The sequence below is a fragment of the Hylobates moloch genome, unplaced genomic scaffold, assembly GCF_009828535.3.
Source record: "Hylobates moloch isolate HMO894 unplaced genomic scaffold, HMol_V3 SCAFFOLD_19, whole genome shotgun sequence".
In the NCBI taxonomy this organism is placed as follows: domain Eukaryota; kingdom Metazoa; phylum Chordata; class Mammalia; order Primates; family Hylobatidae; genus Hylobates; species Hylobates moloch.
In genome coordinates, this window is record NW_026652294.1 from 40601601 (window position 1) to 40616813 (window position 15213).

A 15213-nucleotide genomic window follows, 5' to 3' on the forward strand; every position below is an offset into this window, starting at 1 on the left:
ACCATAAAGATTCCACTCCCCAGAGGCACTTGGATTTTTTAAATTGAAATATATTTCATATACCATAAAATTCACCCATGTTAAGGTGTACAGTTGAGTGGTTTTTAATGTGTTCACAAGGTTTGCAATCATCACCACAATCAATTCTAGAATGTTTTCAACACCCCAAAAAGAAACCCCATACCCAGCTGGGCGCAGTGGCTCACGCCTGGACTCCCAGCATTTTGGGAGGCTGAGGCGGGTGGATTGCCTGAGGTCAGGAGTTCGAGAACAGTCTGGCCAACGTAGTGAAACCCTGTCTCTACTAAAAATACAAAAAAATTAGCTGGGCGTGGTGGTGGGCGCCTGTAACCCCAGCTACTAGGGTGGCTGAGGCAGGAGAATCACTTGATGCAGAGGTTGCAGTGAGCCAAGATTGCGCCATTGCACTCCAGTCTAGGCAACAAGAGCAAAACTCTGTCTCAAAAAAAAAAAAAATAAAAAGAAACCCCATACCCATTAGCAATCACTCTCCATCCCTCCTCCTCCAAGCTCCAGGCAACCACTAGTCAACCATCTGTCTCTAGCTTTGCCTATTCCAAAACATTTCTCATAAGTAGAATCATACAATATGTGGTCTTTTGTGACTGGCTTCTTTCACTTAGCATAATGTTTTCAAAGTTTATCCATTTGTGGCATGCACCGTATTTCATTTTTTATCATCAAGTAGTATTCCATTGTGTAGACAGCCTGCATTATCTTCATCCATGCATCAGCTGATGGACTTTGAGTCATTTCCACTTCTAAACTATTATTAATAATGACGCTATGAACATTCATGTACAAGATTTTGTGTGGACATGTCTTCATTTCTCTTGGATGCAAGGCACTTGTTTTGAATAGTCTTTGATTTTTGGTTCATCATCTAGTTATCATTTAAACTTTTTAAGTAGTTTACCTCCCAATTTTTCCACTTTTGATGGAAAAGGGAGAATTTATGGCTCTTATATGACTTCCTACCTCCCTATTCCTGGTGATCTTGGTTATACCTTGATTTTAGACCAATGTGATAATACATTCCATATGTAGAAAAGTTGGGAAATATAGTCAGGTATGTTTTTACATGAACAAGATTTATAACATTTTCATTCTTTTTCTTTAAATACTTTAATTCGAACGTTTAACATAACACTCCCTCCCCAGCATTTTTTGCATTATGATCCACACCCTATTCAGTGTAGGATTAAGTTGTATGATTGCACCCAGAAGAAGAATTCTCACAATGTGGTCCCCAGACCAGCAGCACACACATCACCTGGAACTTACGAGAAAAGCAAATTCTCAGATCCCACGTACTGAATCAGAAACTGCGGTGCTGGGGCCTAGCAGTCTCTGTTTTAATAATTCTTTTGTTTTTGTTTTTGTTTTTTGTTTTTGAGACACAATCCCGCTCTCTTGCCCAGGCTGGAGTGCAATGGTACAATCTTGGCTCACTGCAACCTCCACCTCCCGGATTCAAGTGATTCTCCTGCCTCAGCCTCCTGAGTAGCTGGGACTACAGGCGCATGCCATCATGTCCAGCTAATTTTTTTATTTTCAGTAAAGATGGGTTTTCACCATGTTGGCCAGGTTGGTCTCAAACTCCCGACCTCAGGTGATCCACCCACCTCGGCCTCCCAAAGTGCTGGGATTACAGATGTGAGCCAATTGCTCCCGGCCAACATTGGAAACCATCCTGGCCAACATGGTGAAACCCCGTCTCTACTAAAAATACAAAAATTACCCGGACATGGTGGTGTGCACCTGTAGTCCCAGCTACTCAGGAGGCTGAGGCAGGAGAATCGCTTGAATCCAGGAGACAGAGGTTGCAGTGAGCCGAGATCGCGCCATTGCACTCCAGCCTGGGCAACAAGAGCGAAACTCCATCTCAAAGACAAACAACAACAACAACAACAAAAAACTTTTAATGTGTCACCATTGTATCTCCTAATATCCAGTGTGGTTGAGGAGATGTCAGGGGTGGGGTAATTTCGTTGTTTGTTTTTAAGTAACCTGTTGTGTTTTTTTCTTTCTAGAACCACTAAGATGGTTGTTTCTTATTTTGAAAGCCTGTTTTCTCTTTGACTTTTCTTTTTGGTCCCTCTTATTTCGGTAGTGTGGTGGTGTGGAGCATAGCCAAGAGAGATGCCATCTGTGGCAGCCCTGCAGCCGGCCTCAGTGTTGGCAATGCCACCAATGTGATCTTCTCCAGGTGCCGGGATGAGATGTTTGTGACTGCTGGAAAGTACGTGTCTGCGTTCGGCGTTTTCAGAACTCATAAATTGCTATATTTTCTTGCACAGAAAACATGGTCATTCTGATCTGGGGGAACACGTCTTTAGTCCTGGATAAATACCTTACATCATAGTTTCTGTGATTTTGTACTCATTAAAAGTTCTCTTCGCTGGAAGCATTTTCACTATAGTTATTTTAAAATTCTGTGATTGCTGCTGAAAAGATTTTGCTTACCTGCTTAACTGTTCTCAGGTTCTTGTTTGTGACAGAATTATCTTCAATCCATGCTCACAGAAACAATTTGCACAATTGCACAGATTCGCCTACTGATTGATGTTTCTTCCCACCTGCTCTTGATTGGGGTCTCATGATCTGATAGTTTGCAAATGAATTCTGCCAGGAAGTTTCAAATGGTTAGACTGTTAGCCATATAAAATAATTACGGGCAGGATCAGCTTTAACCAGCTAATGGTGACCTAGCTGAAAGTTTGAACAGAGGCCAGCATCTGCCTAAGGGAGGGAATAAATTAATTTACAGATTCACTAATTAGAACCCTGTTTAAATTAGCAAATTAGGGAGGGTTTTTTTTTTTTTTTTGACAGTGTTTTGCTGTGTCGCCCAGGCTGTAGTACGGTGGCATGATCTCAGCTCACTGCAACCTCTACCTCCTGGATTCAAGCAATTCTCCTGCCTCAGCCTCCCAAGTACCTGGGATTACAGGTGCCCACCACCACACCCGAATAATTTTTGTATTTTTAATAGAGACAGGGTTTCACCATGTTGGCCAGGTTGGTCTCCAACTCCTGACCTCAGGTGCCTGTTTGGAGTTTGAAGGGAAGATTAAATATGAATTTTAGAAATCCTTTTTTAATGTTATATACCAGTTCAAAGGGCAAGAAATCAGAAAATACCGAGTTGAAGTATGTGTTCAGTAGAACTATTTTTTTCAACCCATCTTGGAAAGGTACACATGGTTGGTTACTTTTCCAGCCAGAGAAGAGAATTTGTGCAGCTCTACATCTATATTGTTTCCTGTCCCCGCTTTATGATATGCAACTTACATTTGCTCCATGGCTAATTATGACGAACGATTCATTCAGAGGCCATGAAGCTAATTGACCAGCACGAAAGCAAGCCCCTACCAAGCAACCTAAAGCAACTGACCACAGGCTGTGGTGACGCTCTTCAACTTTTTTCAGGTTTGCAGAGTGATTTGACTAAGCCAGGGTTTTATAGGGTTCTTTCTGCTCCTTCGCAGCCCCTTAAGCAGCAGGCATTGGTCCATTCTGATGTCCAAGAGCAACGTTTCTTCAGGACTCAAAACTTGAATTTTATATAAAAAAAAGTTTCTTAGGACAATCTGCATTCTACGTCTTGTTTGATTTCATGTGACACTGAGAACTGAGAAAGTGATCATTCTTAAGTAAAATTTTTGACATGGCACCTATGTATGCTGGGTTCTCTAACTTGGTCCCAATGCCGTGTGTTCCACTATATTGTCCCCATGAGATGTCCTGCAAGTTTTTCAGAATTCAAATGACATCTACCAGGAAGACCATGAAAAAGCTCTTTGTTTGAAAAAGAAAAACAGTTCAGTACATTTAAAATACGTCTGAGTACTTACTATATATATAACTCTGGGAGCAAAAAAAAAAAAACAAAAGAAAAACTATATATATATAGTTATATATATAGTTATATATAGTTATATATATAGTTATATATATGTTTATATAGTTATATATGTATATGCATGTATATATATATATGAACACATATAGAGAGAGACAGACTCTCACGCTATTGCCTAGGCTGGAGTGCAATGGTGCAATCTCAGCTCACTGCAACCTCTGCCTCCCGGGTTCAAATGATTCTCCTGCCTCAGCCTCCCAAGTAGCTGGGATTACAGGTGCATGCTGCCACTCCCGGTTAATTTTTTTGTATTTTAGTAGAGATGGGGTTTCACTGTGTTGTCCAGGCTGATCTTGAACTCCTGAGCTCAGGCAATCCACCTGCCTCGGCCTCCCAAAGGGCTAGGATTTATAGGTGTCAGCCACCACGCCTGGCCCAAAATTGATATATTTTTAGATTAATCTTTTCTGCCTTAAAATATTAGCTAAAGTCTTTGTTCTGTTGGCCTTGAAATTTTTATACAATTATTAATTCAGATTAATTCAACATATAATACTTTAAGTAAATACCGACCATGTATCAAGTCCTGTGTTAGATGCTAATTTGGTTTAGCTTTTAGTTGCTTGGTCTCATTTCTCTTTCCTTGAAGACAAGACTCCACACCACAGGTCTTCCCTTTAAAATTTTCCTTGCAACTCAATACCTTGAAAAAAACACATTTAAACTTACTCCTCCTCATGTTTTTATTTGTTTGTTTTTTTGTTTTTTTGTTTTTGAGATGGAGTTTTGCTCTTGTCGCCAAGGCTGCAGTGCAGTGGCACGATCTCGGCTCACTGCAACCTCCACCTCCCAGGTACAAGCGATTCTCCTGCCTCAGCCTCCCGAGTAGCTGGAATTACAGGTGCCCACCACCATGCCTGGCTAATTTTTTATATTTTTAGTAGAGACGGGGGTTTCACCATGTTGGCCAGGCTGGTCTTGAACTCCTGACCTCAGGTGACCCACCCACCTTTGCCTCCCAAAGTGCTGGAATTACAGGTGTGAGCCACTGCGCCTGGCCCTCCTCCTTCTGTTGAACTGAAATTTGTTGTCCTTTGACCAATATCTCCCTACTCTCCCACCCCCAGTCTCTGATAACCACCATTCTACTGTCTCATGAGTTAGGCTTTTTTACACTCCACAGCTGAGTAAAGTCACGCAGTGGTTGTTTTTCTGTGCTTGCCTTATTTCACTTAACATAATGTCCATCAGGTTTGTCCATGTTGTCACAAATGACAGAATTTCTTTCCATTGCGTACATATACCACATTTTTAAAGTCTATCCATCTTTTGATGCACACAGGTTGTGTACGTCATGGTGAATATAGTTCATAATATGTTGTATACTTGAAAATTGTTAACATAATTAATTTTAAGTATTCTCACCACCAAAAAAGATGGTGGGTATACGAGGTAAAGCATATGTTCAATAGCTTGATTTTGCTGTTCTACAGTGTGTATATGTATATAAACATCATGATGTACACCATAAATATATATTATTTTTACTTGTCAATTAGAAAGAAAAGAAGGCCAGGTGTGGTAGCTTATGCCTGTAATCCCAGCACCTTGGGAGGCTGAAGCGGGCAGGTCATGAGGTCAACAGATCGAGACCATCCTGGCCAACATGGTGAAACCCCGTCTCTACTAAAAATACAAAAATTAGCCGGGTGTGGTAGCGGGCGCCTGTAGTCCCAGCTACTCGGGAGGCTGAGGCAGGAGAATGGCTTGAACCTGGGAGGTGGAGGTTCCAGTGAGCCGAGATAGCACCACTGCACTCCAGCCTGGCGATAGAGCGAGACTCTGTCAAAAAAAAAAAAAGAAAGAAAGAGACAGAGAGAGAGAGAGGAAGGAAGGAAGGAAGGAAGGAAGGAAGGAAGGAAGGAAGGAAGGAGAGAAGATCAGAACAAAGAGGAAGAAATTTAATAAGCTCTGATTTGCTCTGCCCTTGTTCCCATGCTCACGTGTGTGTAGAGTGGGTAGTGTGCACTTCAGAGTGAGATGGAGCCGGGTGTGAATCCCTGCTCCGCTGTGTTCAAGCTCCGCACTTTCCTATTTGGGAGGGGACATCATAAAACCTGCCTCGTGGTGTTGTTATGAGGATCGAATAAAAGATCTTTCATAGTGCACTAGGCCGTAACGAAGCCTCAAAAATGGTTCGATCTCTTCCCTTCAGTTTCAGGGATGAAGTGATTCTTAAATGGGTGTCCATTTGACTGTGATTTTTTTTATATATAGTGGGACAATTCGAGTATGGGAACTGGATCTTCCGAATAGAAAAATCTGGCCAACTGAGTGCCAAACAGGACAGATGAAAAGAATAGTCATGAGTATTGGAGTAAGTATTAATTTAAGTATTAAATAACAATTAGCACACATTCCCATTAGCAGTACTGACCAAGGTGTTTGTGTGGTGTACATGGGGTTGGGGATAGGAAGGTGGGGTATAGACATAGGGAATGTTGATTGAAGAAGCTCACCTTGGCTGGGCGCGGTGGCTCACGCCTGTAATCCCAGCACTTTGGGAGGCGGAGGTGGGTGAATCACTTGAGGTCATGAATTCGAGACCAGCCTGGCTAACATGGTGAAATCTTGTCTCTACTAAAAATACAAAAGTAGCCAGGTGTGGTGGTAGGTGCCTGTAGTCCCAGCTACTTGGGAGGTTGAGGCAGGAGAATTGCTTGAACCTGGGAGGCGGAAGTTGCGGTGAGCTGGCATCATGCCACTGCACTCCAGCCTGGGCAACAGAGTGACACTCTGTTTCAAAAAAAAGAAAAAAGAAGAAAAAGTTCACCTCTGCCGCTCTCTTTAGGAGTCGGGGAAGAGTCACCTAGACACAGCACAGGTAAACCTTGTTTTACTGGAATCTAGGCTGTCATCAAACACCGAAAGCCTGCCTCACCTGGATGAAAGCAATGTAGCCCGCGGCACTCAGAGCCCACAGCACATTCCTATGCCACTGATGTTATTTCTGCTACTGAAAATAAAGTTTCTGACCATGAAATCCATTGTCGAAATGCAATCTCTTCCATAAAGAGAAATTATTAATATATTTTAAATGTGGATTTATATATTCAGGTTGTGTATTCTTTATCTGATATGCATATAGCCAGAAGTGTTTTGAATTTTGGATTTTCTTCAGATTTTGGAGTATTTGCATTATACTTCCCAGTTCGGCATCTCTAATCTGAAAATTCAAAATTTGAGATGTGCTAATGAGCATTTCCTTGGAGTGTCACATCAGCACTCAAAAATTTCCGATTTTGGAGCATTTCAGATTTTAGATTTTTGGATTAAGGATACTCAACCTGTATAAATTCATTATCCATGGCCTGATTCCTCTTGCTTAATGCATAGTCATTTTATGGATATAGAGTTTGGAAAATATGAGATAAAGGAAATAAATGTACATCCTCTTTGGAGGGGCACACCTTTATTCTAGGAGCTCTTAAGAGATGTCTCAAAAGTCTGAACGGGCAGAGGATGCCTGTTAACATCAGACCCAGATAGACTTCAAGTGAAATGCACAGGCTAATTGGGGTCGAATATTTCCTCCCATTCAATGTGTAGCCCTAACCCTGCTCCCCTCAGAGCTGTTCTGACCCATCTTTGAGCCTGGGGAAATAGAAGCAGCCCTGAGCATCTTTGCAAGTCTTCATGGGGTGCCAGAGGAACCTCATCCCATTCCTGAACAGGGGTTCATGGGCATCACTGAGGACATACAGGTCTTCAAGATTTCTTTCTTTCTTTTTTTTTCTTCCTGAGACAGAGTTTTGCTCTTGTTGCTCAGGCTGGAGTGCAATTGTGTAATCTTGGCTCACCGCAACCTCTGCCTCCTGGGTTCAAGCGATTCTCTTGCCTCAGCCTCCCGAGTAGCTGGGATTACAGGTGCCCACCACCACGCCCAGCTAATTTTGTATTTTTACTAGAGACAGGGTTTCTCCATGTTGGTCAGGCTGGTCTTGAACTCCTGAACTCAGGTGATCCGCCCGCCTCGGCCTCCCAAAGTGCTGGGATTACAGGCGTGAGCCACCGAGCCTGGCCAAGATTTCTTTTTCTTGCTTCTTCAGATGGCCGATGATGACAGCTTTTTCTACCTTGGCACCACGACTGGAGATATTCTAAAAATGAACCCCAGGACTAAACTGCTGACAGATGCTGGGCCTGCGAAGGACAAATTCAGTTTGGTGAGTACAGACCATTGCCACTGCCCTGCCATTTTTCTCCCTTCACTGGCAGCATGTACTTTTTTTTTTTTCTTTTTGAGATGCAGTCTTGTTCTGTCACTCAGCCTGGAGTACAGTGACGTGATCTTGGCTCACTGCAACTTCCTCCTCCCGGGTTCAAGCGATTGTCCCACCTCAGCCTCTCAAGTAGCTGGGACTACAGGTGTGCACCACCATGCCCCACTAATTTTTGTATTTTTTAGTAGAGACAGGGTTTCATCACGTTGACCAGGCTAATCTTGAACTCCTGACCTCAGGTGATCTGCCCACCTTGGCCTCTCAAAGTGCTAGGATTACAGGTGTGAGCCACCGTGCCTGGCCAAAGCACACACTTTCTTTGTTTGTTTGTTTGTTTTTGAGATGGAGTCTCACTCTGTTGCCCAGGCTGGAATGCAGTGGCGCGATCTCGGCTCACGGCAAGCTCCGCCTCCTGGGTTCACGCCATTCTCCTGCCTCAGCCTCCCAAGTAGCTGGGACTACAGGCGCCCGCCACCACGCCTGGCTAATTTTTTTGTATTTTTTAATAGAGGTGGGGTTTCACTGAGCACACACTTTCTTAATGAAGAAAGAGTTTGTGGGAAAACATAAAAAGTCAGTGATGGACCCAAAGCCACATCTCAATTTGCAAGGTACATTGGACAGTTCTCTTTGCTCTCATCTCTGGTTTTTATTCAGGGTAAAGACATTTCTAGGTGTCCTGAGTTAGGGAATCAGAACCACATTTCCAATTCTGTGAAGAAAGTCACTGGTGGCACTATTCACAATAGCAAAGACTTGGAACCAACCCAAATGTCCAACAGTGATAGACTGGATTAAGAAAATGTGGCACATATACACCATGGAATACTATGCAGACACAAAAAATGATGAGTTCATGTCCTTTGTAGGGACATGGATGAAGCTGGATACCGTCATTCTCAGCAAACTATTGCAAGGACAGAAAACCAAACACCACATGTTCTCACTCGTAGGTGGGAATTGAACAATGAGAACACATGGACCCAGGAAGGGGAACATCACACACTGGGGACTGTTGTGGGGTGCGGGGAGGGAGGAGGGATAGCATTAGGAGATATACCTAATGTAAATGACCAGTTAATGAGTGCAGCAGCACACCACAATGGCACATGTATACATATGTAACAAACCTGCACGTTGTGCACATGTACCCTAAAACTTAAAGTATAATAATAATAAAATTTAAAAAAAAAAAGAACCACATTTATGTTCACCTCTTCAAAGCATAGGGCCTGTTGCTTTGTGATTTTAAACTGTGTTGGTTCCAGCCCCATTGCCATACATAAGAGAAGTGTGCTCTTTGATCTATAAAACTATATATATAATTTTTGTCTACTAGCTAGATCTTAGATTTTAGCCTCAGCTGACATTATAAGTCGTGAACAAGACCTAGAAATAGTCAACTGTTTATGTTTACAGAATTCCTAGCAATTCTAGTTAAAAGGACAGTTAGAGACTTTGATATTTACACCAAAATAAAAAGCTACCATCAAAGGATAATTTTATATAACAAATGCTGCTATTTCCAGCACCCCAGTAACTTACTAGGGCTGTTTCTACTAAACTTTGAATTTGAAAGCTTGTACTATGTTCTGTACCTGCCTATCTCGTTTCTGATAACAGAACAGATGGTTCTAACTAAGCTTAGATACTTTTCCACGTAGCAGATATTCTCAAGAAACTTTGAAATACTGCACTGTGTTCCTGGGAAAATGTCACAGTTTTCTTAGTCACATAATCATTTAATATTCAAGCGTTCAAGGAGATGCATAAAAAGAGGGAAAAACTACAGTATAAGTAGAGAAGAGTTTAGAAATAATTCTACAAGAGATTGAAGTGTAGCTCTTCAAGTGTGGTTTTTCTAATTCTTTTTAGGATAGGAATTCTTTTTTTTATTATTATACTTTATACATGTGGGATACATGTGCAGACCGTGCAGGTTTGTTACATAGGTATACACGTGCCATGGTGGTTTGCTGCACCCATTAACCTGTCGTCTACATTAGGTATTTCTCCTAATGCTATCCCTTTTCTAGCCCCCACCCCTGACAGGCCCCGGTGTGTGATGTTCCCCTCCCTGTGTCCATGTGTTCTCATTGTTCAATTCCCACCTATGAGTGAGAACATGTGGTGTTTGGTTTTCTGTCCTTGCAATAGTTTGCTGAGAATGATGGTTTCCAGCTTCATCCATGTCCCTGCAAAGGACAGGAACTCATTTTTTTTTATGGCTGCATAGTATTCCATGGTGTATATGTGCCACATTTTCTTTCTATTCAGTCTATCATTGATGGGCATTTGGGTTGGTTCCAAGTCTTTGCTATTGTGAATAGTGCTGCAATAAACATACATGTGCATGTAGAATGATTTATAATCCTTTGGGTGTATACGCAGTAATGGGATTGCTGGGTCAAATGGTATTTCTGGTTCTAGATCCTTGAGGAATCACCACACTGTCTTCCACAATGGCTGAACTAATTTACACTCCCACCAACAGTGTAAAAGCGTTCCTATTTCTTGACATCCTTGCCAGCATCTGTTGTTTCCTGACTTTTTAATGATCGCCATTCTAACTAATGTGAGATGGTATCGCATTGTGGTTTTGATTTACATTTCTCTAATGACCAGTAATGATGAGCTTTTTCTCATATGTTTGTTGGCCGCATAAATATCTTCTTTTGAGAAGTGTATGTTCATATAGGATAGGAATTCTAATATATTAAACAAATAAAAACAAAGCACATCAGGTTAAGGAGAGCAAGTCTTAGAGCCCTGCCAGTGCCAACTCCTGCGATGCCTCCAAAGAGCTCCATATAACATTACCTGAAAACTACTGGATTTTTTGTTTTGTTTTGTTTTCCTAGCACTTGGGAACTAAATATCTGTCCAGCAAAGATGCTGGCTGTCTTAGAGTTTCTCAAACCTTTGGCATTTAAGTCACTGAAATTCTTTTTTATTATTGTTATTATTTTTTGATACAGAGTCTCGCTCTGTCACCCAGGCTGGAGTGCAGTGGCGCTGTCTCGGCTCACTGCAAGCTCTGCCTCCAGGGTTCACGCCATTCTCCTGACTCAGCCTCCGGAGTAGCTGGGACTACAGGCGCCTACCACCACGCCTGGCTAATTTTTTTGTATTTTTAGTAGAGACGGGGTTTCACCGTGTTAGCCAGGATGGTCTCGATCTCCTGACCTCGTAATCTGCCTGTCTCGGCCTCCCAAAGTGCTGGGATTACAGGCATGAGCCACTGCGCACTGCCTGAAATTCTTAAGCATTCAGGTCTGATGGTCAAGTCCACAAGGCAATGGTTCCAAGACACCTTTTCCATGGGTGAAAAGAAAATAATTCCTGCAGGATGAAAGGCTAGGAGGTGTCATTGAAGATGTTTGGTTTCAATATCAAGTGATCTTACCCACTTTGAAACTCTGCTTAAATATTTGTTCAGGCCAGGCCGGTGGCTCACACGTGTAATCCCAGCACTCTGGGAGGTTGAGGTGGGCAGATTGCTTGAGTCCAGGAGTTCAAATCCAGCCTGGGTGACATGGTGAAACCCCATCTCTACAAAAAATATGAAAATTAGCCAGGCGTGGTGGAGCATGCCTGCAGACTCAGCTACTCAGGAGGCTGGGGCAGAGGATGCGGTGAACTGAGATTAAGCCACTGCACTCTAGCCTGTGTGACAGAGTGAGACCCTGTCTCAATAAATAAATAAATAAATAAATAAATAAATATTGCTTTATGGTTAGAAAGGTAAAGAATTGGAATGGTTTAAAACTGACCTATTGGCCAGGTGTGGTGGCTCACACCTGTAATCCTAGCACTTTGGGAGGCCGAGGTGGGCAGATCACTTGAGGTGAGGAGTTCGAGACCATCCTGGCCAACATGGTGAAACCCTGTCTCTACTAAAAATGCAAAAATTAGCCAGGTATGGTGGCATGTGCCTGTAATCCCAGCTACTCGGAAGGCCGAGGCATGAGAATCACTTGAGTCTGGGAGGTGGAGGCTGCTGTAGCCGAGATCACGTTACTGCACTCCAGCCCGGGCAACAGAGTCAGACCCTGTCTCAAAAACAAAAACAAAAAAACAAAAACAAAAACAAAACCTTAAACTAAAATTGACCATTAGGCATACAGTACTAAAACGAAGATGATGATGACAATGATAATAATAATAAAAGTACATGCTGTATAAGATCTGTGTGAGGAAAACTATAAAACTGTGATAAAATAAATCAAATAGAACTAAATACATATTTCTTTCTTTTGTTTTTTTGAGACAGAGTCTTGCTCTGTCGCCCAGGCTGGAGTGCAGCGGCGCGGTCTCAGCTCACTGCAAGCTCCGCCTCCCGGGTTCACGTCATTCTCCTGCCTCAGCCTCCTAAGTAACTGGGACTACAGGCGCCCGCCACCACTCCTGGCTAATTTTTTTGTATTTTTAGTAGAGATGGGGTTTCACCGTGTTAGCCAGGCTGGTCTCCATCTCCTGACCTCATGATCTGCCCACCTCGGCCTCCCAACATGCCGGGATTACAGGCGTGAATCACCGCACCTGGCCCTAAGTAGATATTTCATGTTCATGGATAGGAAGACTCAGTATTGTCATGATATGAGTTCTTCTTAATTTGAACTGTAGATTTACTGCAATCCCAATAAACATCCCAGCAAGTTATTTTTGTGTAGACAAACTGATTCTACAGTTTACACTGAGGGGCAAAAGACTCAGAGTAGAAAGCACAATATTGATACCTAATGTAGATGACGGGTAATGTAGATGATGTAGATGACGGGTTGATGGGTGCAGCAAACCACCATGGCACGTGTATACCTGTGTAACAAACCCGCATGTTCTGCACATGTATCCCATAACTTAAAGTATAATTTTTTAAAAAAGAAAGCACAGTATTGAAGAAAAACACAGTTGGAGGAGTGACACTACCAGATTTCAAGACTTACCATAAAACTACAGTAATCAAGACAGTGTAGTGTTGATGAAAGAATAGATAAATCGATCAATGGGACAGAATAGAGAGCCCAAAAATGAATTCACATAAATATAGTCAACTGACCGTTGGTGAAGGAGCAAAGGAAATACAATGGAAAAAAAGATAGTATTTTTAATAAATAATGCCAAACAACTGGAAAACCAAAAAATAAAAATTAAAATTAAAAAGCCTAGACATAGACCTTATACCTTTCACAAAAATTGACTCTAAATGGATTACAGACTTAAACACAAAACAATAGAACTCCTGAAAGATAAAATCCAGAAGACCTAAGGTGTGGTGATAACTTTTAGCTATAGTACCCATGAAAGAAAGAATTGAAAAGCTGGACTTTCTTAAAATCAAAAATTCTGCTCCATGAAAGACATTGTCAAGAGAATGAAAAATAAAGATACAGAGTGAGAGAAAATATTGGCAAAAGACATACCTGAATAAGGACTCTTACCCAAAATATACAGAGAACTTTTAAAACTCAACAATAAGAAATGGGCCAAAGACCTTAACTGCCACCTCACCTAAAGAAGATATACACATGGCGGCCGGGCGCAGTGGCTCACGCCTGTAATCCCAGCACTTTGGGAGGCTGAGGCGGGCGGATCACCTGATGTCAGGAGTTTAAGACCAGCGGGGCCAACATGGTGAAACCCCGTCTCTACTAAAAATACAAAAGTTAGCCAAGTGTGGTGGTGTGAGCCTGTAATCCCAGCTACTAGGGAGGCTGAGGCAGGAGAATCACTTGAACCCGAGAAGCAGAAGTTGCAGTGAGCCGAGATCATGCCATTGCACTCCAGCCTGGGGGACACAGCAAGACTCTGTCTCAATAAATAAATAAATAAATAAATAAATAAATAAATAAATAAAGATATACAGATGGCAAGTAAGCATATGGAAAGATACTCTACGTCTTATATCAGCCGGGAAATGTAATAAAAACAGCAATGAGGCACCACTACATACCTTTTCAAATGGCCAAAATCCAGAACACTAACAACACTTAATGTTGACAGAGATGGAGAGCAGTAAGTACTATTGTTCATTGCTGATGGGAATGCAAAATAGTACGGCCACTTTGGAAGATAGCTTGGTGGTTTCTTGCAAAATTAAACTTACTCTTACCATGTAATCCAGCAATTGCACTCCTTGCTGTTTACCCAAAGGAGCTGAAAACTTATGTTCACACAAGAACCTGCACACAGATGTTTATAGAAGCTTTATCCATAATTGCCAAAACTTGGAAGCAACCAAGATGTCCTTCAGTAAGTAAAGGGATACGTAAACTGTGATACATCCAAACAATGGAATATTAATCAGTACTAAAAAGAAATGAGCTATAAAGTCAGGAAAAGACTTTATAGGAAAAGAAGGAAACTGACATGCACATTACTGAGTGGAAGATGCCAGTCTGAAAGACTGCAGACCGTTCGATTCTAACTATATGACATTCTGGAAAAGGCAAAATTATGGAGACAATGAAAAGATCAGGCGGGGCGCGGTGGCTGACGCCTCTAATCCCAGCACTTTGCGGGGGCTGAGGCGGGCAGATCACAAGGTCAGGAGATCAAGATCATCCTGGCCATCTCTACTAAAAATACAAAAATTAGCTGGGCGTGGTGGCACATGCCTGTAGTTCCAGCTACTCGGGAGGCTGAGGCAGGAGAATTGCTTCAACTCGGGAGGTGGAAGTTGCATTGAGCCGAGATCGCGCCCCTGCACTTCAGCCTGGCGACAGAGTGAGACTCCATCTGAAAAAAAAAAAAAAGATCAGTGCTTGCCATGGGTTAGTAGGGAGGGAGGGGTGAATGGGTAAAGCACAGAGGATTTTTTTGGCAGTGAAACTATTCTGTATGACACTATAATGGTAAATATATGTTGCTATTAATTTGTCCAAACCTAGAGAGTATACAACGCCAAGAGGGAACGCTAATGTACACAATGGATTTTGGGTGATAATGATGTGTCCACATAGGTTTATTAGCTGTCATACATCTACTCTGCCAGAAGATATTGATAATGGGAGAGGCTCTTTACCTGTGGGGGAAAGAAGTATT

At 42.2% G+C, this 15213-nt stretch overlaps 1 protein-coding gene across 5 annotated transcripts in view; it reads left to right on the top strand.

Annotated features, from left to right (window-relative positions):
• CFAP52 (cilia and flagella associated protein 52) overlaps positions 1-15213 on the top strand; it is a 66102-nt gene that overhangs the window by 19438 nt on the left and 31451 nt on the right. For all 5 annotated transcript variants that reach the window (XM_058431547.1, XM_058431548.1, XM_058431550.1 and 2 more), the window contains 3 exons: positions 2135-2263; positions 6164-6263; positions 7996-8112. In XM_058431547.1, the coding sequence (XP_058287530.1) occupies positions 2135-2263; positions 6164-6263; positions 7996-8112 (346 nt within the window). The remainder of the gene's footprint in view (positions 1-2134; positions 2264-6163; positions 6264-7995; positions 8113-15213) is intronic.